We start from the raw sequence: 25036 nt of genomic DNA, 5'->3' as shown, positions 1-25036 counted from the left end.
CGCCCTCTCCCTAATCCCATACTAATTACCACTGTGGGTTAACTTTGTGGAAATAGTGTCTTCAGTGCTTTTTCAGTGATGCTCTCCATCCCTAAAGAGCCAAGATTTCCTGTTCTCTTCTTCTGTATCCTCTGCTGAGCCTAGCATGGGGTATTGCATATAGCAGACAACTTACATGTATTTACCGTTTGATAAGGATTCTGCTCACTGTGGTCAAGGCAACATGACTGAAAATTAAGTATGGGAGCTGACTTTAGTGATGAGGGCTCAAGGAACAACAGATGGGGCATATGACCATTCTCAAAAACAGAAGACACAGATGGATATCATAAGCATTTGTCTTTTCCCTGATACACCAGTCCAAGTGATACCAATCATGTAATGAATCCATAATGGTAATACAGGAAAAAGGCAGTTCCTTAGTCTACACCATCTAGACAAGCCATCCCTGGTTTTGTCCTAGTATGCTCCCTCTAGCACTCTTCCAAGTCTCCACTTCAAAGTCCCACCTCACCTTCAAATCTCAGCTTCCACCCTGCCCATTGCCTGCTGCACAGCAGGTGCTCAAGACCCGCGGGGCAGATGGAAGAACAAATGGAACAACATGGTCAAGATCTGAACTGAGTATGAATGATGAAAGGTTAAACCCAACCAATGTTGATTTATAAGTAGTTGATGGAGACGCCTTAATATCCCTGTATCCTCCCAACTTCTGCTATCAGTCCCGTGAGTTAAAATATCTGGCCCCCTCCGCCACTTTTTTTTTTTTTTAAACTAGAAAGGACTTATTCAGGCAATGATATGGAATTTCCATTTCAGTTCATCTCCCCATGAACTGACACGTGTGGGGAGACTACGGGTGAGGTGAGGGTGAGGGTGAGAAATAACCTACCTGAGAGGGGCTTAGAGATAGTTGTCTGGTGGAAAGGACAGTGAAACTGTGATATGGAAGGTCACATATGAAACTCTATGATAAGTGCTCTGTTACTTCAATTGTTTCTGCTTGTTAAAAATAGCAAACTTCTCTAAAGATGCATATACTAACTACAAAAGATTTTATTCTTTGTGCTTATTCTTTTTAGCATATTTATTTGGGGATGGTCGGAGGTGATATAGAGATGGGGAGGGTCGCAAAACCAACACCCAAACTGCCCCTTGGTGCTGTCATAGCCAAGAATAAAATAAAGAAGTATGAAATGTTTCTTTGCGATGACTTCTTGGGTTCTCATGGACCTTTCCCTAGTGTGCATGGTAAGTTCGGGAAATTACTCTTTCTCTTCCCAGTGTGCCATTAGGAAAGGGCACAAAGAAGCAAGCCAGAAGAGCCATCAACACAGAAACTCACACGTCTGCTTGCGCTAAAACTTATTCTGAGGGTAAAATCTGTTTTGTCAGTAACACAGTCTAAAGCTGAGTTAAGAAATGAGAAATCAGACTGCCTGCTATTTGTGGTTGAATCTGAAATTGCCATGGTGAGACAGAAGAGCCAGCTTTTCTTGGTCTGTGAGTGGTCCCGTCATTGGTCGGCATCTTAATATCTCATCTGAACCACCTGTACCCTGCTAGTGCTTGGCAGGTGTCACTTGCCCTATACACATGGCCAGCATGGATTACACTGTGATTCTGTCTTACCAAGGAGAAGACAGACTGTACAATGATTGGCTTTTTTAGACTCTGAAAAAATGTCCTTATGAAATAGACATGCCATGGTGTCAGTGGAAGTTATCTTCTAGCAGTGGGATTCTGAACGGTTTTTGTTCCCTTTTTCAAATATGGATTGTCCATTTTTCCTATGTCAAACATTTTTTTTATTATCAGAAATCTGCTGAAAAGAATTGAGTGAAACAAATTTATTTATTTATTTATTTAAACAAATTTATCATACAATTTCACAATCAAAAAGTATTTTCTGGGCAGGGCACAATGGCTCATGCCTGTAATCCCAGCACTTTGGGAGACCAAGGTGAGCAGATCACCTGAGGTCAGGAGTTTGAGACCAGCCTGGCCAACATGGTCAAATCCTGTCCCTACTAAAAATACAAAAATTAGCTGGGTGTGGTGCCACGTGCCTGTAATCCCAGCTACTTAGAAGGCTGAGGCAGGAGAATTGCTTGAACCAGGGAGGCAGAGGTTGCAGTGAGCTGAGATGGCGCCACTACACTCCAGCCTAGGTGACAGTGTGAGATTCTGTATCTAAAAAAAAAAAAATTTTTTTTAAGTATTTTCTGAATACCTACTGTGTGCCAAGGTGCTAAATTAGATATAAATCAGGGGAAACAAGACAGGAACACAGAATCATTAGTGCATGAGAGTAGTAAGTGCTGAGGTGTGAACTGTGTGGAACAGACAGCAAACATCCAACCTGGGCAGGATGGGTTTTGCTGATATGACTAACCCATGGCAAATTTTCCATTTGGTCAGCTTGACAAAACACAAGAAGCATTTTCACAAAAAAAGAAAAGGAAAAGGGGAATGCATTTTTTTTTTTTTTTTTTTTTGATAGAAGATTTCCTTTTCTCTAAAATCCGAAAGCAGACGGCTTGGTCCTCAGTCATTGGAACCACTGTCTCCCTTCACACAGTTCCAGGGCTCCTCAAGACGAGGTTTCATAAAGGCTACGACTCAGCCACAGCTGCCTTTCTGAAGTGTCCATGTGCATACAATAAAATGGAGTCTAAATTTACAGTCTCACTGGAGGAAGGAAGCAGTAATGTCACACTCCACTTACTTAACAAATATGTTGGCAATATTCCATTAAATCGTAAAGTCAAGTTAATTTAAAGACTCTGGCCTGCTCAAATACCAACCAAATCACAGTTGATTTTAGGCTCTGCCTTAGCCACAGCACATATCAAAAGGGCAATAATTTTATATTAGGTAATTGTTAAAAATTAGCATTTTTAATGCCCTTACAGTTTACTGATTTTTTTTCCCAATGATTTTACTCTCACTGGCAGAGAAAGGAGGCATGCTTATTGAATAAGGCTAAATAGTTTTGCAATTTGGGAAGGAAAGAGGAGTAGGTAGACTGAGAATGTCAGTGTTAGACCACTAGGTACATTTATTTAAAGAATAATCATTCAGGCACTGATAATAAATGAGGTTTATTTTTCATTAATAGGACTGTTGCCTTGGCAACTTCCAGCTCACAAAAGTTTTTACATCAGTGTACAATTAAGACACTAAGAAACAGCTCCAACGTGTCTTTTCTACATCCAGACCTAAAACCTTTTATTATATATTTCAGCTACATTATTGGTTTCAGTTAAGATGACCTCAACACCCCACCAACCCCATTCAAAATACATCATATCCAACCCCAAAGAGGCAGTTTAAACAAATTGCTTGCTAACATCAAATAGATCAAAGGTAGAACTGATAAATGGTTTTCTTTTGCAAAAAGGATGATTTATGTGGGTTGTTTTTATTTTCCTGCTTGTTCAGCAGAGGGCAAAGTATTTTTAAACAATCAATGTCATGAATATTAATGTTCATTCAAATCATGCACCATTTCCCTAAAACTCCTATTTTCCTAGTTCATAATTATCACCAAATAGCCTAAAGCATTTAAGACACTGTGAGAATATGAATCAGTACAACATATATGTGGGAGAATAATTTGGCAATAAATATTAGGGACCACTTGCCATTGGCCAGGCATTTCCAATTGTAGAAATTTTCCTTGAGAAAATAATTGTACAATTATAAAATAATTGGTCAAGCATGGTGGTTCATGCTTATAATCCCAGAACTTTGGGAGGCCGAGGCAGATGGACTACCTGAGGTCAGGAGTCCAGGACCAGCCTGGCCAACATGGTGAAACCTCATCTCTACTAAAAATACAAAATATTAGCTAGGCATGGTGGTGGGTGCCTGTAATCCCAGCTAGTTGGGAGGCTGAGGCAGGAGAATCGCTTGAACCCAGGAGAAGGAGGTTGCAATGAGCTGAGATCGTGCCATTGCACTCCAACCTTGGCAATGAGAGTGAAACTGCATCTCAATAATAATAATAATAATAGTAATTGTTTGTACAAGGCTTTTAACTGCAATTTGGTTTACAATAGGGTAAAAACTGAAAACAAGTCAAATGTCACTACTTTTTTAAATGATTATAAATACTACTAGATGACCATCCTTGCAGGGATAGGACCAGGATAGAGTTAGCAAGGAGCCCATGGTATAGAATTTAAGAAGTGTTCTCTCTTAAGGTCACACCCTGGAGGCTTCACATGTGTTACCTTAGTCCAAGCCCCAAATTCTTGTACATACATTACTTTACCTACATATGATTTTGATTGTTTAAATCAATTATGGTGTAACACATGAAGAAATACTATACAGTCATTAAAAATGATGATGTGGCTGAGGGCTGTAGCTCACACCTGTAATCCCAGCACTTTGAGAGGCCAAGGTGGGCAAATCACTTGAGGTCAGAAGTTTAAGACCAGCCTGGCCAACATGGCAAAAACCTGTCTTTACTAAAAATACAAAAATTAGTCTGGTGTGGTGGTGGGTGCCTTTAATCCCAGCTCCTTGGGAGGCTGAGGCAAGAGAATTGCTTGAACCCGGGAAACGGAGGTTGCAGTGAGCCGAGATCGCACCACTGCACTCCAGCCTGGGCAACAGAGTGATTCTGTCTCAAAAAAAAAAAGATAATGTAGACTTCAACTCATTGACATGGAAACAGGCCCAGAAGACATAGTCTTAGTTAAATAAGCAGGTTACAAAAACAGTATGTGCAGGAAAGTCTGCAAAATCTATAATGTAAGACCAATCATTGTAACTTAAAAAGCCCAACGTAGAACTCTTCTAAATAATTTATTATTGCAATTTATATTTAAAAAGATCAAAGACTAGAAAGAATTTAAAACAGTGAGTAGTTCTAAGGCATGGGAATAGGAAAAGAAAGAAAACACCACTGCATATTTAAATCCATTTGCTTTTCTGACAGGCATGAGTATTGTTACAAATTTATATTCTGAACAAAACTATTCTCCTGAAAAAACTGCATTTTCAAATTCATTCGCTGTATAGCCACAAAACACTTGGCCGATTGGCTCCTCTCCAAATTCTCTAACTTGTGTTTCTATCACTTAAGGTATCTAAACACTTTATCAACACATTGAAGCCAAATCTTTTGACTTAGAGAACCGGCAAATCCTTCAATGGTTGATGAATCTTGGGTCTTCACAAATAAACGATATTTGGCTACTAAGGCCACTCAGAAAAATCAGAGACAACAAGGTACTCCTTACATTAGAATGCGACACTAAGCATATGGCATTATCCTTTCATTTTGTGTTATTTAAGTCATATTCTTATCTAAGTGTTCATGAATGTATATATGCCTTGTGTCCCCACATAGAAAATATATTCCGGAGGACTAAGCCAGTAGGACCCTATATAGAAGGGCCTTTATTACAACAGAAGCTTAGTAACTACTGCTTAATAACGAAGGACTGAAATCATTGTAAAACAGTGTGGTATAGTAGAGAAACCATAAGCATGAGCTTCAGATAGGCCTTGGATTGAATTCGACTCTACCCCTTACTACACACATAGCCATTCCCAACTTACCCAACTTTTCTGAGGCATGATTTCATTACCTCAAAAGATACATTAAAAACTATTGGCTGGGTGCGCTGGCTCAAGCCTGTAATCCCAGCACTTTGGGAGGCCGAGGCGGGCAGATCACCTGAGGTTAGGTGTTCAAGACCAGCCTGGCCAACATGGTGAAATCCCACCTCTACAAAAACACAAAAATTAGCCAGGCATGATGGTGAGTGCCTGTAACCCCAGCTACTCCAAAGGCTGAAGTGGGACAATTGCTTGAACTCAGGTGGCGGAGGTTGCAGTGAGCCGAGATCATGCTACTGCACTCCAGCCTGGGTGACAGAGCAAGACTGTGTCTCAGGAAAAAAACAAAAACAAAAACAAAACCTCTCCTAATGATGAAGGGGAGTAATGTTTGTTGATAGCTGTGCCCAGTGCCTGAAACCTAGCAGACCCTCCACAAATGCTAGTTTTCCTTCCCTTTTTTAAAAATTGTTTCTCTTACTAATATGGAAAACGAAAATAAGGCAGGAAAAGAAAGTTGATCTCTAGTGACTGTAAAATGTAGCTAAGGGCCAGTTATGATGGCTCACACCTTCCAGTGTGAGTATTATATTCCAAAATAATGCCAGTATTTTGGAAGGCCATGGTGGGAGGACTGCTTGAGGCCAGGAGTTCAAGACCAGCATGGGTAACACAGTGAGACCCCCTGTCTCTACAAACTTTTTTTTTTAATTAGCTGCCCGTAGTCCCAGTTACTTGGGAGGCTGAGGTGGGAGGATCTCTTGAATCCAGGAGTTTAAGGCTGCAGTGAACTATGATCATTCCACTGCACTGCACTCCAGCCTGGGTGATACAGCAAGACTCTATCTCTAAAAGAAAAAAAAAAAAAAAAAAAAAGCCAAGATCCAGATTTTGTTCAGAACCATGTCCACCCAATATCAACACATCTGCATTGAGAACTCACTATGATCACTCAACCATGAAAGATCCTTGCTAAACACTCGATCCTCATTCTCCCCACGGATTCCCAGGCAGCTGGGACTCCTGACCACAAGGGTGCCCTGGAGCCAAGCTGTGCAGGATTGGCGGGACCAGCTGGTGCCCATATTTTCTGTTTACTTTGTTTTTTGCTGCTGGGTGAGCTGCCTTTCAGGCGATAACTTGACTCCACGATTTTTTTACTCTAGCACCAAATATTCCTTTCCCCTCTTCTGATGATCACAGTGACACATGCTTGTTGGAAAAAGTTCAAAAGACATGGATGTTTAAATGGTAAAAGCCTCAATAATCCCACCCCCAAGGACGACCACTGTCAGTAATTCAATGAATATCCCTCCAGACGTTATTTTTAACAAGACAAATCTCTCAAGTGCATATGCCACCTCTGCTCTTCCTTCTTTCAATTCCTGCTCAGTTATCCTCAGAAAAGCTCTTTCCTGTCTTTTTGTCCCACTCGTGAATTCCAAGATAACCCTAATAATGGTTGCTAAGCACCGAAACAGCATAACTATGTGCTCATATAAAGAAAAAAGAAAAATCTTGTTTGGTATTAAAAGTAGAAAAGAATCAGACCCAAAGTTAGCTGAAACTACGCACAGAAATCCCTATTTATGTCTTTGACCTTCTCTAATTAAACTCACATTCCTCCAGGTATCAGCATTTATAACAAATGACTATGTTTCATTTCATGTTATTGTTTTCTTGTTTCATTTAGCCAAAAGCATGGTGAAATAAATTTTTTGCATTTTGCATTATGTAAGTACTGCCAAGTAGCCTATAGGGAAGGCTTTTCTTCATAATGTCTCAGCTATCACAGACTGATACCTTTGTAAAATAAGCAAAGATGCAGTACTAGAAAAATGAAATTTAAAAAACTGAAATACAAAGCCAGGCACTGTGGCTCACGCCTGTAATCCCAGCACTTTGGGAAGCTGAGGTGGGCAGATCACGAGGTCAGGAGATCGAGACCATCTTTGCCAGCTTGGTGAAACCCTGTCTCTACTAAAAATACAAAAATTAGCTGGGCATGGTGGCAGGTGCCTGTAATCCCAGCTACTTGAGAGGCTGAGGCAGGAGAATTGCTTGAACCGGGGAGGCGGAGGTTGCAGTGAGCAGAGATCCAGCCACTGCGCTCCAGCCTGGTGACAGAGCGAGACTCCATTTCAAAACAAAACCAGCCAAACAAACAAAAACTGAAATGCAAAGTATAGTACAAGTCTAAGTTATTTCAGTTACTTGATTTAGCAAACTTAAACAATTCCTCTGTTGCACTGCTATACAAGTTTTCAAAGTGTAACTCATAACTTCTGTCCTTATGGCATAAACCGTTAGTGAATGGTTTTCCAGCTGCAGCCTCCGTGCACAGAGCGTGCAGTGAGGCTGTTTGATATCTTTCCCTGGGAGCCTATCCACCCATGGTCTATGCGAAATGTCTATGGGAAAATGTCTTCCAAGTTTCTAAGAAATAATTTACAAATGAGCTTTGGGGAGAGGGGACCTCACTGAAAAGTTTGGGACTGCCTGTATTTGTATATATTGAGATAATCAACTAAATTTTTCACTTTCCATCCAGACATTTCCAATGATATAAATACAGCAAAGACTCTTGAAACCAAGGAGATCTGATTCTTAGAAATACACAGGGAAGTCCCCACCAAAAGTTTAATTTCCCAACTTATCCCTTCAGACTAAAAAGTCATTTCTTGCCTGATCTCTATCATTTTGAATGTTTACAATTGAGGGGGAAGCAACATGCCAAAATCCAATCTAACCTGGAAAACCAAACAAAATTCTATTCTTAATTCTGACCTTAGGTTTAATATATTTATAGAGGCCGGGTGTGGTGGCTCACGCCTGTAATCCCAGCACTTTGGGAGGCCGAGGCGGATGGATCACCTGAGGTCAGGAGTTCAAGGTCAGCCTGGTCAACATGGTGAAACCCCATCTCCACTAAAAATATAAAAATTAGCTAGGTGGCCTGGGTGCAGTAGCTCACGCCTGTAATCCCATCACTTTGGGAGGCCAAGGCAGGTGGATCACAAGGTCAGGAGATCGAGACCATCCTGGCCAACATGGTGAAACCACATCTCTACCAAAAATACAAAAAAGTTAGCTAGGTGTGGTGACGCACTCCTGTAGTTCCAGCTAGCCGGGAGGCTGAGGCAAGAGAATTGCTCAAACCCAGGAGGTGGAGATTGCAGTGAGCCAAGATCACACCACTTCACTATAGCCTGGGCGACAGTGCAAGACACCATCTCAAAAAAAAAAAAAAATTAGCTGGGTGTAGTGGCGCACATCTGTAATCTTGGCTACTTGGGAGACTGAGGCAGGGGAATCGCTTGAACCCGGGAGGTGGAGGTTGCAGTGAGCCGAGATCACACCATTGCACTCCAGCCTGGGCGGCAGAGTGAGACTCTGTCTCAAAATAAATAAATAAATAAATAAATGAAGAAATAAATAGAATAAAAAATAAAATAGTAAGGTTCACATAATATATGGTCTCAGATGGAGTTCAAGGGGTTTCTTTTTTTTTTTTTTTTTTTTGAGACAGAGTTTCGCTCTTGTTACCCAGGCTGGAGTGCAATGGCGTGATCTCGGCTCACCACAACCTCTGCTTCCTGGGTTCAGGCAATTCTCCTGCCTCAGCCTCCTGAGTAGCTGGGATTACAGGCACGCGCCACCATGCCCAGCTAATTTTTGTATTTTTAGTAGAGACGGGGTTTCACCATGTTGACCAGGATGGTCTCGATCTCTTGACCTGGTGATCCACCCACCTCGGCCTCCCAAAGTGCTGGGATTACAGGCGTGAGCCACCACGCCCGGCCAAGGGGTTCCTATTGGCAGTGACTACAAGTCAATATATTAATGAATTTTCTGGTTACTTAGGAATCTTTGTCTCACTTTCTTAAATTGCCTCAGAGGTCCAGTCTTTCAATGGCTCACTTTCCTCAACTACAAAAGGGCAATGAGAATGAATGAAGGGAAAGGAGGGAGGGTACCAGATAAACAGCTGTGATAAATTCAGGAGTGTGTGTGTGTGTGTGTGTGTGTGTGTGTGTGTGTGTAGAGAGAGAGAGAGAGAGAAACCAAAATCTATAGTGACACAGCAATCTAACAGTCTACATATTTTTTTTTACCCTTTTTTTCACAGGTGTTGATAATAGTCTATGTTTCTCAGTATTTCACTTGCTAATTTCCTAACTTAAAACTGGGCCTTGATGATTTGTTTTTTTGACTGCTGGTCTAGGTTTGGCTTGATTCAAGCTGTCAGCCACAGTGAATTCATCTGTCCATTGATTCCATTATTCCGTAATAATTTGATTCATCCATTTACATACTTGTTTCACGCATTCATTTAGAAAACACTGATTAACTATTACGGGCACGGTGCTAGACAGAGAGAGGGCTGGAGGAAAAGAGCATAATTCTAGAACCTTGTAAGAAACCCCAACTCTCAATAGGTAGGCCCAAAGTTATAAATCATGCTACTTTACCTGTATATTAATTTGTTTTAACTAAAGTAATTGAAAGTCAAGTATCAGCATTCCAAGTACCTTACTATCTAAAAATTTTTTAGGGTTTTCTGAAAGGGAAAGGATTTGTACTGTAAACACATGTGAGCGATAAATTATTAGTTCATTGAATACCCTGTTCTCTTTTACATCACTAAAACATCTTATATTTGATGCATGAAAAAGACTTGGTGTATAATGTGTCATAACATATATATATATACACATATGTATGTAAAATCTGGCATGTTTTAAAACTAACAGTGTTAAACCACAATGTAAAGACAACCAGAAAAGGAAAAGAAATACTGAAGGTTGGAAAACTTATTTTGAACTTGCTTTATGTTTGGAAATATAATAAATCTGCAAACACATTCCCTAGAGTCAGAGTGAGGCTTCAGCCATAGTGCCCACACGTTTGACCGAGACTGTTTTTCCTTATATGTAGCTGATAATGATATCATGAGGAAGTCACAGATGAGTGGGGTGTGCGCGCACGTGTGTGTTTTGTGAGAATGGGTGCGTGAGTAGAAATAACAAGATAAGCTAAATGAAGTCAGTACGTAAAGAGGGCATTCCTTTTGAACAAAAGTACTGCTGAAGCAGCCTCCAGGCAAACAGTAGAGTTATCCCGAAGTCTAGATAGAAAACAACAACAAATGTTCCAATTACGGGCATAGTTTTAGAAAGAAGGTAGAGAAGAGAGAAGGCAAGGAAACAGGCAAGGGGAAGAACATATATTCTGCAGTCTTCGGTGGCATGATGAATTCCCGACATCGGAAACAATCAATCCTCTATCCTCCGAAAGCCTATTTTTTTCTTCCCTTTTTTTTTTTTCTCTGAGACAGAGCCTCCTCTGTCACCCAGGCTGGAGTGCCGTACTGTGACCACGGCCCACTGCAGAACTCCTGGGCTAAAATGACCCTCTTGCTTCAGTCTCCCGAAAAGCCAGGGTTACAGGTGCATGCCATTGCTGGTTACTCTCAGGAAGTTTATTTTTTTAATAGTGATGGGATCGGCTGGGCCCAGTGGCTCACGCCTGTAATCCCAGCAGTTTGTGAGCCCAAAGTGGTGGATCACTTAAGGTCAGGTGTTTGAGACAATCCTGGTCAACATGGTGAAACCCTGTCTCTACTAAACACACAAATGTTAGCCCAGCATGGTGGCACGTATCTGTAGTCCCAGCTACTCGGGAGGCTGAGGCATGAGGATGGCTTGAACCCAGGAGGCAGAGGTTGCAGTGAGCCGAGGTGCCGCCACTGCACTCCAGCCTGGGTGACAGAGTGAGACTCTGTCTCAAAAAAAAAAAAAAATTAGTGATGGGGTCTCACTATATTGCTTGGGCTGGTCTTGACCTCCCAGCCTCAAGCAATTCTCCCCACTTGGCTTCTAGTAAAAATGCTGGGATTACAGGCCTGAGCCACCACACCCAGCCAACTCTCAGGAGCTTCTGGCATGGGCTGAGCTGTAGATACACACCACAAATTTCCACAGAGCAACATCATGCATGTGAGACTCAATCAATTTCTTGCCAGGAGCAAGTGAAGAGGTACCCAGGGGTAATATGATTTGCCCCAACTGCAGCAGCCCTGGGCATGCTCACAAATTCAGCCCTATACATGCTGTCTGTTCCATTTTGCTTATGTCAGTGAACACAGAACAGAAAGGTTGAGCCAGGACGGATGTCCACAGGTTTCCTGGTGCAAACATCATCATGTGCAGGTTCAAAGATGCAGAGGATTAAGAACCTCATCCACGGTAGCACACTAAGTTCATGGTCAACTTGGAGGTCAACCCCAGGTTTCCTTCCCCTAGTGTGATATTCGAATCATTATATCATGAGCTCTAGGGCATAGAGGAATCTCTTTCAGATTCAGCAACTCCAGTGAGGATTCAGCTTTGCCTGATTTACTCGACCAAAGAATTTAATTGCCCCTAAAGTATTTGCTACTGAAAACAGGCCAGGAAAGGCTAATGTCATCGTAGAGGTTCCTCCTCTGCCCGCTTCATTTGTTTGTACAGGCAATCACGAGTTATGCAAAGAAGGGAAAGCAACAAGAGTTCATTACAATTCCTATACATTGTTGCTGTTTTTTTTTAATTTTTAAATTTGAAAAGTGTAGGTTACGTACATAACAGAAAAAAATGCATTTTAAAGTTAACTTCACTTTTTTTCTCAACAGCTACACGTTTCTGTAGGCCATAGTTCAATTATGAATCTGTGACAGAAAACGTTATTTTAAGGCCAGGCACCATGGCTTACTCTGTAATCTCAATACTTTGGGAGGCCAAGGTGCGAGGATTGCTTGAGTCTAGGAGTTTGAGACCAGCCTAAGCAAAATGGTGAAACCCTGTCTCTATTAAAAATATGAAAAATTAGCTGGGTGTGGTGGTGTGCACCTGTAGTCCCAGCTGTTCAGGAGGCTGCGGTGGGAGAATCACCTGAGCCCAGGAAGTTGAGGCTGCAGTGAGCCTTGATCATGCCACTGCAGTCTAGCCTGAGTGCAGGGAGTGAGACCCTGTCTCAAAGAAAAAAAGGACAATTTTTTTTTTCATTTGGACAGAGGACCTGAAATAAGTCTGTACTGTGTACATATAATGGTCTTAAGTCTAAAAAAGTATTTAAAAATGCACTTGATATTTAATAATATATTAATAATAAAGTTTAAAAGTGCATACGGATTTTTCAAAGGCTGCATATTTTTCTTGAACAAATTAGTTCATATGACTTAGAAAATTTCATATTTCCCTTTGCCGCATGTGAAATTCCTTAAACATCTTGAAAGAAACATAAAATAAAGTTTAGAATGGTCACTTCAATATAACTAAATAGCCTCCTGAAATACAAGAATGGTTCAATATTAAGAAATATTAATATATTAATATAATTAACTTATTAAGAAGAAAAGTTATATTTTTAGCATCTCTATAGATGCTGAAAAAGACCAATAATCTTCTTGCTTAAAAATGGGAGATACAGAATTGAACATTAAAATGACCACACACACACACACACACACACACACACACACACAGTTTTTTTCTGCACAAAACAAGCATCATAATTAATGGGCTGGCATTCCTGCCAAAAGATAAGCCTCTGTCAATATTTTAAAAATACTGTCTTAAAGGTAATAGTAAATAAAAAGACATGAAAGGTATAAAAAGGAAGAGGTCAATTAATTACTATTTGCAAGTAACTATATACCTAGAAAGTGCTGGATAATGAACTGAAAAGCTCCAATAAACAACAACAAAAGTGAGCTTCAGCTGGGCACGGTGGCTCACGCATGTAATCCCAGCACTTTGGGAGGCTGAGACGAGCAGATCACGAGGTCAAGGGATCGAGACCATCCTGGCCAACATGGTGAAACCCCATCTCTACTAAAAACACAAAAATTAGCCCAGTGTGGTGGCACACGCCTATGGTCCCAGCTACTCGGGAGGCTGAGGCAGAAGAATGGCTTGAACTAAGGAGGAGGAGGTTGCAGTGAGCTGAGATTATCCACTGCACTCCAGCCTGGTGACAGAGCAAGACTCCGTCTCAAAAAAAAAAAAAAATTAGCTTCAGAAAGGTAGCCAGACACAAAATTAACACACAGAAATCAGCAACTTTTGCATACGTGAACAACTAATTCAAAAATATATAGACAAAAGTAGTCCATTTGCTAAAAATAACAACCCTTGTCCTCCGAAATAAACTCAAGAATCATGCCAAACTGCAGAAAAACTTGATAGTACTCCTGAAGGATACAAAAGTGGACTTGAATCAATGGAGAGACATATCCTGGTTTTGGACAGGAAGACTCAACATCACACAGATGTGAACATTTTAATACTATTTATAATTTTAACCGGATTCCAATAAAAACTCCAACGTTTTTCTTCTGGAAACAGACAAGCTGATTTTAAACAAAAAGACAAACAAGCAAAAACATCCAGGAGAACTCTGGGTAGGAAGAGCCACGGGGAGAATTAACACCATTACACATGAAACATACTCTAAATCGGGGTCCCCAGCCTCCAGGACACAGACTGGTACTGGTCCATGGCCTGTTAGGAACTGGGGCGCACAGCAGGAGGTGAGCAGTGAGCAAGCCGGCGAGTGAGTGGAGCTTCATCTATATTCGTAGCCGCGCCCCATCACTTGCATTACTGCCTGAGCTCTGCCTCCTGTCAGATGATCAGCGGCATTAGATTCTCATAGGAGCACAAACCCTACTGTGAACGGAGCACACAGGGGATCTTGGCTGTGCACTCCTTATGAGAATCTAATGCCTGATGATCTGTCACTGTCTCCCATTACCCCTAAATGAGACCGTCTAGTTGCAGGAAAATAAGCTCAGGGCTCTCACTGATTCAATCTGATGATGAGTACGTAATAGAAATAAAGTGCAATCCCTCTTCCCAGTCCATGGAAAAACTGTCTTCCACGAAACCGGTCCCTGGTGCCAGAAAGGTTGAGTACGGCTGCTCTAAATCCTGAGTGACTAAAACAGTTTGAACTGAGACACGCACAGCGCAGTGGAATGAACAGAAAGTCCAAAATGAGACCTGACGACATACAGGTGTTTAGCATGTGATAAAGGCAGCATTTCAATCCATGGGGGAAATGGACTGATTAATGATAGTGAGGGGAACTGCAAGACCCTATCTGGAAAAAAAAAATTGGATCCATGCCTTACATCACTCACCAAGATAAAGTCAAATGTGGATCAAATGAATGTGTCAAAAATGAAGCCATGAAAGCATGAGAAGAAAAAGCCTTTTAAATGACAACTTACAATCTAGAAGCCATAAAAGAAAAAAAAAGATACGTTTATGATAAATTCTACTACATAAACGTCAAAAACAACATCAACAACAACATAAGCAATGTCTTTTTTTTTTTTTTTGAGATGAAGTCTAGCTCTGTGGCCCAGGCTGGAGTGCAATGGCATGATCTCAGCTCACTGCAACCTCTGTCTCCTGGGTTCAAGCAATTATCCTGTCTCAGCCTCCCGAGTAGATGGGATTACAGGTGCCCACCACCACACACAGCTATTTTTTTGTATTTTCAGTAGAGACAGGGTTTCACCATGTTGGTCAGGCTGGTCTTGAATGCCTGACCTCATGATTTACCTGCCTCAGTCCCCCAAAGTGCTGGGATTACAGGCGTCAGCCAGCACACTGGCCAGAAATGTCATAGTCATAATGTCATAATGACAACGGGGAAAATTATTTGTATCTCTCACCACAGACAGAGGCTAATACCCCCATTGTGTAAAGTTATCTAGAAATCAGTAATAAACCAATGACCTCCTTGTTTCCGTCTATGGACAAAAGAAATGCATAAACAACTCACAGAAAAAGTGATATAAGTGACCCTTAAACATATGAAAAGGTGCTCAACCTCACTCATCGTAAGAAAAATACAAATTGAAAATGACACAGAAATACTGTTTGTCACCTATCTGATCAGCAGAACTCCACTGACATCTCCCTCTATAGGTGAGTTTGGGGAAACAGACACACTCATACATTGCTGATGAAAGTGTAAGGGGCATATTCCCCACGGAAGGCAACTTACAGTAGATCTTAAAGGCATGATGCCCTTCCCTTCACCCAGCATCCTGCTGATCCCTGCTGATCCCTGCTGCTCCAGACCCACTCTCTAACCTGCTGCACCCTGCTCTGTGCTCCAGGCCCACCACCTAGACCAGCACTCCCCAATCTTTTTGGCATCAGGGGCCAATTTCACGGAAGACAACTTTTCCACAGACAAAGTAGGAGGATGACTTGAGGTCAGGAATTCGAGACCTGCCTGGCCAACATAGCGAAACCCTGTCTCTGTTAAAAACACAAAAATTAGCCGGGTGTGGTGGCACAGGACTGTAGTCACAGCTACTCGGGAGGCTGAGGTTGTAGTGATCTGAGATGGCACCATTGCACTCCAGCCTGGGTGACAGAGTGAGACTGCATTTCAAAAAAAATTAAATTAAATTACTAAAAAAGCAGAAAGGAAAGCACTGAGGCAAGGGTTTGGCAGAAAGCATATTTGCTGTCCGAGAAAAAGGAAAATGTGCACATTACATTTACTGGGCACTTTATTTCTATTCTTATTACATTGTAATATATAATGAAATAATTATACAACTCACCATAATGCAGAATCAGTGAGATGCCTGAACTTGTTTTCCTGCAACTAGACAGTCCCATCTGGGGGTGATGGGAGATCACTTGAGGTCAGGAATTTGAGACCAGCCTGGCCAACATAATGAAACCCTGTCTTTGTTAAAAACACAAAAATTAGCTGGGCATGGTGGTGCAGGACTGTAGTCACAGCTACTTGGGAGGCTGAGGCAGGAGAATCGCTTGAACCTGGGAGGCAGAGGTTGCAGTGATCTGAGATTGTGCCATTGCACTCCAGCCTGGGCAAGGAGTCAAACTCAGTTAAAAAAAAATACCCCAACCCAAAAGAGGTACTTGTCTGCCACTGCATTGCCGAGGTCTTTAACACACCACCCACATCACCTAGCCTCTCTAATTTGCAGTTTCCTTCTCTGTAGAAGACAGAAAGACAGATAGATGGATGGATAGAAGGAAGGAAAAGAGGGAGGGAGGAGAAAGGAGGAAAGGAAGAAAAAGAAAATAAAAGTAAAGAAAGAAAAGGAGGAAGAAAGAAAAGAGGGAAAAAAAGGGAGGGACAGAGAAGTGAGGAAAGGAATTACAGAAGGAAAGAAGGATGAAAATAAAAGGAAAGAAAGGAAAAGAAAGAAAAGAGGGAGAAGAAAGGAAGGGAGGGAGGAAGCAAGAAAAAAAGAGAAAACAAGCAAGCAAGGGAGTGAATAACTGGAATGGGTGATTTTAAAGGCTTCCCTCTCTAAACCTTCTGGCTATCGGTCATGGATAAGACAGTAAGAAATAAGAGCCCAATTTAAAGCCTGGATGAAACCCAGAGGCAGAATTCTTGATGCAAGTCATTTTTTGGATCTCTGCCATTTGGAGAAACTGAAAGACATACAGATCCTTCGGGCTTGCAATTGCCAAGATATTCTACATCTAGTGGTAATAAAAATTAATGTTCAAATTAAAACAATGAGCAGGAGACTGGAAGCTCACGGGAAGATCAACTTGGCTGAAGGCAGAGTGGACAGATGAGAAGATCGACGTAGAATGGGCTGGTTTGCTGACTCAGCCCCACAGCAGTGCTTCTGACAAGTTTGCTTTTTTGGGATGGGGATCCCATATAGACACATATTCTAAAGCACTAAAAATGTAAATGGTCACTTTTTAAATGAGTACAAATGATCCATACATATCTTCTAGAATCAAAAGAACTGGAAGAATACAGATGCCATTCGTAAAATAAACATGCAGATATTTTGTTTTATTCCAGAGATAAGGTTATTATATGTTTCAAAGATAAGATTTACGTAAAGGAAGATGTGACAACTTGTAGGACCAGAAAGCACAGACTCATAGAGACCCACGGGTCCTTTTAGATGAAGGAGCCAGATGTTCACCCAGACCGCAGGAGAATGGAAAGATGCTTCATCTTTAGTGTTCTGTGTATCCTTTTGCCGACATGGTTCCTTCTGCTTGTTTCTCATGGTATCTACCCTGGCATGGCTCTAGATGCTTTTTGTAATGGTGATGAGGCCACCCTATTGCAAGCTATTTGGAAACCAAATAGTTCCCTCATGCTTTCAGGCTGAGAGAACTGATGAGTCAGGGGCATGGGCTATTGAGAGCCAGAGGCCCTGATAAATTATGTCATCCTGCCTCGTTAAGGAGCAGATTAAGGGACTAGCTCAAGGTCATGCTGTCAAAAGCAGGGCCACTCAAAATCCAAATATTAATACAAACTGCCAGTGCGAGTCAGAGGAAGAGAGACTTCTCCTGTTGCCACTCTGAACTCATGAACAGCACGGCACAAAATGAGCAACATATTTTGTGGATGATTTACATAAACGGTCAAGACTAGGAACATCTGGCATAGTGATTGTTACTCATCAAAAGTGAGGCTCTAATAACTTTCTGATCATGTTCATCCTTGACAGAAGTCAGGGAACTCAAGGACAGAACATTGTGCGGCAGGTGATTTGATCTCAGTATGTTTTATGTGTGTTACATTTAGTTGAATTTTATTGCCCTTTTGTTAAAATTGTGGTTCTTTCATTTTAAATAATAAGAAATTTTTTAATGATATCTTTTTCTAAACTTCCAGTTTAGGTTCAGGGGTACACGTTCAGGTTTGTTATGTACATAAATTTTGTATCACGGAGGTTTGATGTACAGATTACTTCATTGCCCATGTGATAAGCGTAGCACCAAACAGATTTCTTTAAAATTTGAGACAGAGTCATGCATTGTTGCCCAGGCTGTAGTACAGTGGTTCGATCTCAGCTCACTGCAATCTCCGCCTCCTGGGTTCAAGCACTCTCCTGCCTCAGCCTCCCGAGTAGCTGGGACTACAGGCATGTGCCACCACGCCCAGCTAATTTTCTTTTTTTTTTTGTATTTTTAGTAGAGACAGGGTTTCACCATGCTGGCCAGGATGGTCTTGATCTCCTGACCTCGTGATCTGCCCACCTGAGCCTCCCAAAGTACTGGGATTACAAGTGTGAGCCACCGTGCCCAGCAGCACCTGACAGGTTCTGATCCTCACCTTTCTTCTGCCCTCCACTCTCTGGTTGTCTCACTGTATTCCATCCCCTTCTTTGTGTCCATGTGTTCTCAAAGTTTAGTTCCCACTTATTAGTGAGAACATGCAGTAATAAGAGTTTTTAAAATCCATTTCCATCGAGAACAGGAAATAAATATTCCAGATTCTGATAAATATTTAAAATGTAAATTCTAGAAATCTCCAAAAAAGACTTGGGTTAGGAAAAGCTATGATTGGCAGTCACTTCATATTTGTCTCATCCATTAAAAACAGTTCTGAGATAAGTTCTGCTATGAATCCTAACAATAGGATAGCTTTGTTAAAAAATAACCCCCAATGGCCAGACACAGTGGCTCATCCCTGTAATCCCAGCACTTTGGGAGGCGGAGGTGGGTGGATCACAAGGTCAGGAGTTCAAGACCAGCCTGGCCAACATGGTGAAAACCCATCTCTACTAAAAATACAAAAATTAGCCAAGCATAGTGTTGCATGCCTGTAATCCCAGTTACTCGGGTGGCTGAGACAGGAGAGTTGCTTGAACCAGGGAGGCAGAGGTTGCAGTGAGCTGAGATCGAGCCACTGTACTCCAGCCTGAATTACAGAGCAAGACTCCATCTGAAAAAAAAAAAAAAAGACGAACTCAAAATCACGTAAATCCATTTATGGATAAATGATGTCCAACCAAGGGTTAGGTATTATGTAGGCCCAGCTTCTACAGGATCTGCTTCTTTGATATTGAGAACTCTATTTACCCAACATCTATTATAAAATTATGCATTTGTGCAATTATGTATAAAGTCGTGCATTCTTTTTTAAAAGGGGCGGAAGCTGTGTCAGTGTTTTTGGGTTGAAGAGCAGTTTAAATAAGCCCTTTGGTTTAGGTTGCACACAAGGAGGCTTTACAAGATCTAATCTTTTCTAAACCTGTTACGCTCTTCGGTTCAGCAGAGATTCCTAATTGTAGCTATTAGTTCCCCTTTTTTGTGGTCTGTTCTGTCAATAGACTATTGAGTGTTCAGTAAATTAAGCCCAACCAGCAGCCAACACAGCGAGACAGACGTTAAATCATAGCTTGGCTGCCCTTATTCCTTACTGGTATCTGTGAAATGGCTTTTAAGCACAGGCGCGGGATTTAACATGATGCACATTTGTGTCATTCTCAAATTCCCATCCTGTACAATCAGGTATGTGAGGGTTTCTTTTTTTCTAGGCAACAGGTGCGTTCTTGGAATAAAGTTCAACCCCCACTTCTGGCTGATGTGAGAGGCAACAGCTGCAAGCTTAATACCAATGACACATGGTTCTATAAGCGAGAGAAAAAATAAACGGTATGTTCAAAGTATTAAAGTCATGGGCAGATGGACCCTAGCTGCCTGCACTTTTCTTTGTGTGGCAGAGCTGGAGTCTAAACTTTCAGATGACAAGTGTTTCTTTCTTTCTCTCTTTCTTGCTTGCCTTTCTTCCTTCCTCTTTTATTCTTTTCTTTCCTTTCCTCTATTTTTTAAAAACTAGTGAGAACATAAATTTCCTTAAGCATTACATATTCGTTATTGAGAATATTCCTTCATCTGAGTCATCCCGTTTATAGGCTGATGAATGAGGAGATGAAAAACTTAATATTAATCGAGTTACACTTTATAACTCACTTTGTTCTAAAAAGAACTTAAAGGGACTGTTTACTATGCAATCTGAAGATAGCATGTAAATCTTAAATCTTTTTAAAAAAATGCAAAGCTAAATATACTTATTTATAGGTCTCATTATTCTCTTGTAAAAAGCTTCTATCTAGAATTTTTGGGGTACTCCTAATGAGTTGTAATGTACTGTGTACCTCAGAAGCCTAATGTAGACATTAATTAATAGTAACCATAATGATACAATAATTACTGTGATAGTGTTCAAGAGAGAAAATGTCAATCACTCAAGCATCTCTTTCAGTGTACTGCAGATAATACTCCTCTGTACGTGTTAGCTTTCAGGAGTCATCATGCCTCGGAATATAAGAGGCTCAGCCACTCTCTTGCTGCATACGAGGTTTCCTGTAAACAAAAACACCGAGGGAAAGAACAGACTAGAGTAGTAACGGTAGAGCTGTGGGATACGTTTGATGCGGACGCGTCTTAGTGCACAGGCTTTTCCAGAACTCATATATATCAAGGCTTCTCTCTTTCACCAACAGGTACTTCAACAAAAATGGAGAAGAATCTTTGTTTTTCTTAGATGTGACAAACAAATACATTGCAATGTGATGAGATAAGTACCTATTTAATTACAATCTTGGAGACTGGCATAACCAGAGTCACCGGATCCCCTGGGAGATGGTGTGGGGTGTTGCATACGATGTCTAATTGGGAGGGGAGCAAAGAGAGAATCCCTTTCTACTATTTTTTTAAAGCCCCAAACCACAACTTCATTCAAGAACCAGATTTTCTGTGAATCTATACTGAAAATGGTTTTTCCAGGCTTGTCTCGTTGCTGAGAAAACTATAAGCAGGTGGATCTGGAATTCAATCCTTAGTGAGAAACAAAGGCCAAAGAAAAAGAAGAACCCAGTGATAAATTTCTCTTTATGTTTCTAATTGGTTTGGCTATCGCATTAGATTTTCACTAAATGCATGTAAACAATGACTAACCTCGAAGATGATGCTAATATTTTTTAAAATATGAAAAGTGTCTAAAACTGGCAAGCAAGCTTAGGCATCTTTAAAATTCTCTTCCAATCCTGAGAAGATCAAAGTCTGTGTTTTTGCTTTTCCTCAGGCTGTACTTTGTTCAAAATTATATTAAGATATACACGACACAAAATTTACCATCTTAACCATTTTCGGTGTCCAGCTCAGTACTGTGAAGTATACTCATACTGTTGTACAATCTCAGGAGGTTTTAATCTTTGAAAACTGAAACTCTGTACTCACTGAACAATTTCCTATTCTCTCCTCCCTCCCGCCTCTGGCAAACACCATTCTGCTTTGCCTCCATGAATCTGACCACCCTAGGTACTGCACATACATGGAATAATATAGCATTTGTCTTTTTTGTGTCTGGCTTATTTCACTTAGCATAATATTCTCAAGGTTCATCCATACTACAGTATGTAGCAGCATTTCCTTTCTTTTCAAGGCTGACTAATATTCCATTGTAGGTACAGACCACATTTAGTGTATCTGTCAGTGCACACTTGGGTTGCTTCCACCTCGTGGCTATTGTGAATAATGCTGCTATGAACATGGGTGTCTCTTGGAGATGTTGCTTGCAAATTTGGGGGATATATATAGAAGTGAAATTGTTGGATCATACGGTAGTTCCATTTTTTTTTTTTTTTTTTTTTGAGAAGTCAACATACTGTTTTCCACAGTGGCTGCACCATTTTACATTCCCACCAACAGTGCATACAGGCTCCAGTTTCTCCACATCCTCACCTTGTTAATTTCTGTTCTTCAGATAGCAGCCATCCCAATAGACGTAAGGTGATATCCTCAGGCCGCATTTTACAGAAAGAAGACGGGTGGCTGCTGACTGAGTCAGCTCAGCCAGGGGAACTTTTTTAAAGCATAAATCAAATCGCCCTGAGTCCTCTGCCTGGTGCCCCCAGGTGGCTTCCCATCACAGCAGGAAGGAAAGCCAAGTCCCTCACTGTCACTAGAAGAGCATGTTGTACCCTGAGCCCTTGTTACCCCTTTCCCTGGTCTTCTCCCAGGCCTTCTGTTCTGCTGAGACCACACCAAGCTTGCTCTGAGCCTTTGCTCTTGCTGTTCCCTCTGCCTGGAACTCTCTTCCCCACATCGCTCCACAGCTTACTCCCTCTCTCCATCAGATTTCTGCTCAGTGTCACCTCAGATACACCTTCCTATCTCAAGCAATATCCCTGCTCCCAGCACTCTACACGACCCTACTTTCTTATTCTTTTGTCATACCTTAACACTACTTGAATTCGTTTATGTATTTGTAGATATCATCTGTTTCCCAGACTAAACTGGAAGTTCTGTGAGAGCAGGACATGGCCTATCTTGTCCATCCCGATGCTCCCAGCTTCCAGAACAGTGCCACAACGCTCTATCCATATGCATTGCAGGAACAATTAAATGAATAAATGGTGATGAATGTTTTAGCCACCACCTGCCTAGCCAGAGTAAAAAAAGTAAAGAAAGATCTCATCAGGTCGTTAGAGTCATCAGAGGCTGGGCTGGTAAGTTTAAACTCTCCACTGAGAACAGGGGAGGAAAGGACTTACATGGGTCTCCACGTCTCCAGCAAGCATCCTACTGTTCTTTAAAAACTCAGCCACCATACTGTTCATCAGTTTGTCAAAGGCTTCCACGGAGGGTGCCACACCTTGGGGAAAGAAGCATTTTGTTATTCTCTGGTAGTTGAATGAAAACCTGGGACTGACCAGGCATGGTGGCTCACACCTGTAATCCCAGCACCTTGGGAGACTGAGGCAGGCAGATCGCCTGAGGTTAGGAGTTCAAGACCAGCCTGGACAACATGGTGAAACCCCATCTCTACTAAAAATATAAAAATTAGCCAGGCGTGGTGGTGGGCATCTGTCATTCCAGTGACTCAGGAGGCTGAGGTGGGGAAATTGCTTGAACTTGGGAGGTAGAGGTGATCTCAGGGAGCTGAGATGGAGCCACTGCACTTAGCCTGAGTGACAGAGTGAGACTCCGTCTAAAAAAAAAAAAAAAAAGAAAAGAAAAGAAAACCTGGGACTGTCTTGCCATAGGCAATATGGAAGTTTAATATCATCAATGTCATTCTTACTAATTCATTCACTAAGTCATTCCTTCATTCAATCAATGTTCTTGTTTTTTGTGGGTTTTATTTGAGACAGGGTCTCACTCTGTCATCAGTGCAGTGGCATGATCTCAGCTCACCACAACCTCTGTCTTCAGGATTCAAGTGATTTTCCAGCCTCAGCCTCCCAAGTAGCTGAAACCACAGGTGCATGCCACCACACCCGGCTAATTTTTGTGTTTTTTGTAGAGATGGGGTCCCACCATGTTGGTCAGGCTGGTTTCAAACTCCTGGCCTCAAGTGATCGGCCCACCTTGGCCTCCCAAAGTGCTGGGATTACAGGCATGAGCCACTATGCCTGGCTCTCAATCAATGTTTATTAAACATTTCTCAACAGCTCAGGAAAACACTGTTTTCCTATTTTTCATCCTCCTGAGTAAAGACACTGTGCAATTTCATTTCATTCCCTCCTAACCCAGGGAGTTAGGTGGCACCATCACAGTGTCATAGATGAGGAAGTGGCGTTGCAAACATAGCACGTGACAGGGCTGGAGTTACAGCCAAAACAAAAGGCAGATCCAAAACCTGAATCCAGTCGATTCATCCAAAGCCAGTGGCCCTTCTTCCACAGCCGCCTGCTCAGGTGCTATCATGACCTTACGAACAGTTACCAAGATTACCCAGGACAATCAAAAGGTAATAATGAACTCCGGCCAAGTACGAAAAGAAAGCTGATTTCACTCACTTTTTTCCTTCTTCATTCCCCAGGGCACGGGAGGACGACCACAGTGGAAGTGAAATTGACTGTGGAGCCCATACCTGTTGGGTTCAGAGCTGCCAAATTACTGGCAAAGCTCAAGTGGTAACTGCGCAACAGGTGTGTTCGGCATTTCCTTCCCTGCCTTGCAATTAACAGAAAACAATCTAAGTCCCTGATTTCATGTCCCTAATATCGAGAAATACAATACTGAGAAACTGAGCACTACAGCTATGAAAACTCTAAGCAAAACCTAAGATTCCTTTTCTCATGTTGTACAAACATATCATCCATGCTCACAAAACTATTAGGATAGCATCTTTCTTTTTCTCTTTCTCCCAATTACCCATTTCCACAGGCCCAAAGGGTGATGGAAACAAGTTATTTACAGCTCTCTGCAGCTGTGTTCTAACTTCTGAGCAGGACGTTGAAGCTGAGTTATCTTAAAGTTCACAGCACAGTATGTAACAACTTCTGAAACATAAAAAGAACACAAGCCCAAAGGTTCCTTATGGATCCGTTTGGAAACAGATAAACCTGTTTGCTGCTATGGAAGAGGCCCGAGGGGGGTCTCTACTGAGTATTTAAAGTGGGAGAAAGTTTCAGAAATGTGACAGAGTCCTCTACATAGCAGAAGGTACAATGATAAAAGGGAATATTTTCCAATTTCCTTTCATCTTTCAGCTCTGTTCACACCTCCTGCGGGCAGACCTGTCTTTCTCTCCAAACTGCATCCTTTGAGCATCCCTTAATCAAAGAAGTTGGGGCCCTGAATAGTAATGCATTGAGACCAAAGATCCTGGAGGATTAGGACTGTGTGTAATTCACCTT

The 25036-nt window shown here is 41.6% G+C and overlaps 1 protein-coding gene across 1 annotated transcript in view; it reads right to left on the bottom strand.

Annotated features, from left to right (window-relative positions):
- Positions 1-25036, bottom strand: part of CAP2 (cyclase associated actin cytoskeleton regulatory protein 2) — a 146473-nt gene that overhangs the window by 92759 nt on the left and 28678 nt on the right. The window contains exon 3 of the mRNA XM_012476579.3: positions 22946-23046. Within this exon, the coding sequence (XP_012332002.2) occupies positions 22946-23046 (101 nt within the window). The remainder of the gene's footprint in view (positions 1-22945; positions 23047-25036) is intronic.

The sequence above is a fragment of the Aotus nancymaae genome, unplaced genomic scaffold, assembly GCF_030222135.1.
Source record: "Aotus nancymaae isolate 86718 unplaced genomic scaffold, 86718_ANA_hifiasm-v0.15.2.pri h1tg000051l, whole genome shotgun sequence".
Lineage (NCBI taxonomy): Eukaryota > Metazoa > Chordata > Mammalia > Primates > Aotidae > Aotus > Aotus nancymaae.
Note: the sequence above shows the minus strand (reverse complement) of the source record. Positions and strands in the feature narration are given on the sequence as shown.